The sequence below is a fragment of the Charadrius vociferus genome, unplaced genomic scaffold (assembly GCF_000708025.1).
Source record: "Charadrius vociferus isolate BGI_N301 unplaced genomic scaffold, ASM70802v2 scaffold619, whole genome shotgun sequence".
Lineage (NCBI taxonomy): Eukaryota > Metazoa > Chordata > Aves > Charadriiformes > Charadriidae > Charadrius > Charadrius vociferus.
The window spans coordinates 571,498-572,495 of record NW_009649962.1 but is presented as its reverse complement, the minus strand read 5'-3'; the positions used below and the strand labels follow the sequence as shown (position 1 = coordinate 572,495).

The 998-nt window shown below is 62.9% G+C and overlaps 1 protein-coding gene across 1 annotated transcript; it reads left to right on the top strand.

Annotated features, from left to right (window-relative positions):
• Positions 1–47: 47 nt before the first annotated feature.
• STUB1 (STIP1 homology and U-box containing protein 1, E3 ubiquitin protein ligase) lies at positions 48–967 on the top strand (the record flags this gene model as incomplete). Its single annotated transcript, XM_009891563.1, has 3 exons — positions 48–104; positions 304–420; positions 842–967. Coding segments are annotated over 3 exons (300 nt in total), but the record flags the coding sequence as incomplete, so codon positions are not given.
• Between the last annotated feature and the right edge of the window lie 31 nt (positions 968–998).

The window sequence follows — 998 nt, the reverse complement described above, 5'->3', positions numbered from 1 at the left end:
GCCCCCGTACACCAGGGTCCACTTGTCCTCAAGGCCTTTTCTTTCAGGACAAGTATCTGGCGGACATGGACGAGCTCTTCTCTCAAGTGGATGAGAAGAGGAAGGTGAGTGCGTCCCGACATGCGCTCCTCTTTCTCCCCGTCCAGAGCTGCTCCTCCCAAACCTGCTTTTAGTCCATGCTCTACCACCTCTTCCATCTTTCCCGCTTCCCCCTCTGACCCGGCACCACCTCCTACCCCTTTTTTATTGATGCTGGGCTGGTCCAGCCCCTCCTGACCCAGCTCTGCTTCTCTTTCGAACCAGAAGCGGGACATCCCTGACTACCTGTGCGGGAAGATCAGTTTTGAGCTGATGAGAGAGCCCTGCATCACGCCCAGCGGCATCACCTACGACAGGAAGGACATCGAGGAACATCTCCAGGTACCACCAGGCCCGGGAGGGGGAGGGGTGCAGCGGGGGCTTCCCAGGACCTTGCCAGCAGTCCTCCTCTGCCCGGGCGTGAAGGCAGCTGCCTGCCCAACTAAGGGCTCAAAAGCCTCCCTGGGTTTGGTCCCGGCTACGCGCCGGGGCAGGCAGGAAGGCGATGGGCGCTGCCTGAAGTGGAGGCGGCTCTTGGCGGAGGTCTTGTGCCCTGACCCACTCTCATCCTGCTGGGTGGCACCTTCAGAGGGGACGCTCTGCCTCCGCACCGTTCTGTCCCCCGCCCATGGCAGATGCGCGGCTGCTGTGCCTGATGCCGGCAAGGTGCTGGCCTCATGGCTACCTGCCTGCGCCCCAGGGCTGAGGCCGGGGGCGTGGGGTAACCGGTTCGAGGACATCTCCTCCTCCTTCTCCCTTGCAGCGCGTGGGTCATTTCGATCCAGTGACGCGGAGTCCCCTGACCCAGGACCAGCTGATCCCCAACCTCGCCATGAAGGAGGTGATAGACGTGTTCATCTCGGAGAACGGCTGGGTGGAGGATTACTGAGGGGCCGAGGGGGCAGCGCTGGCCCACCCGG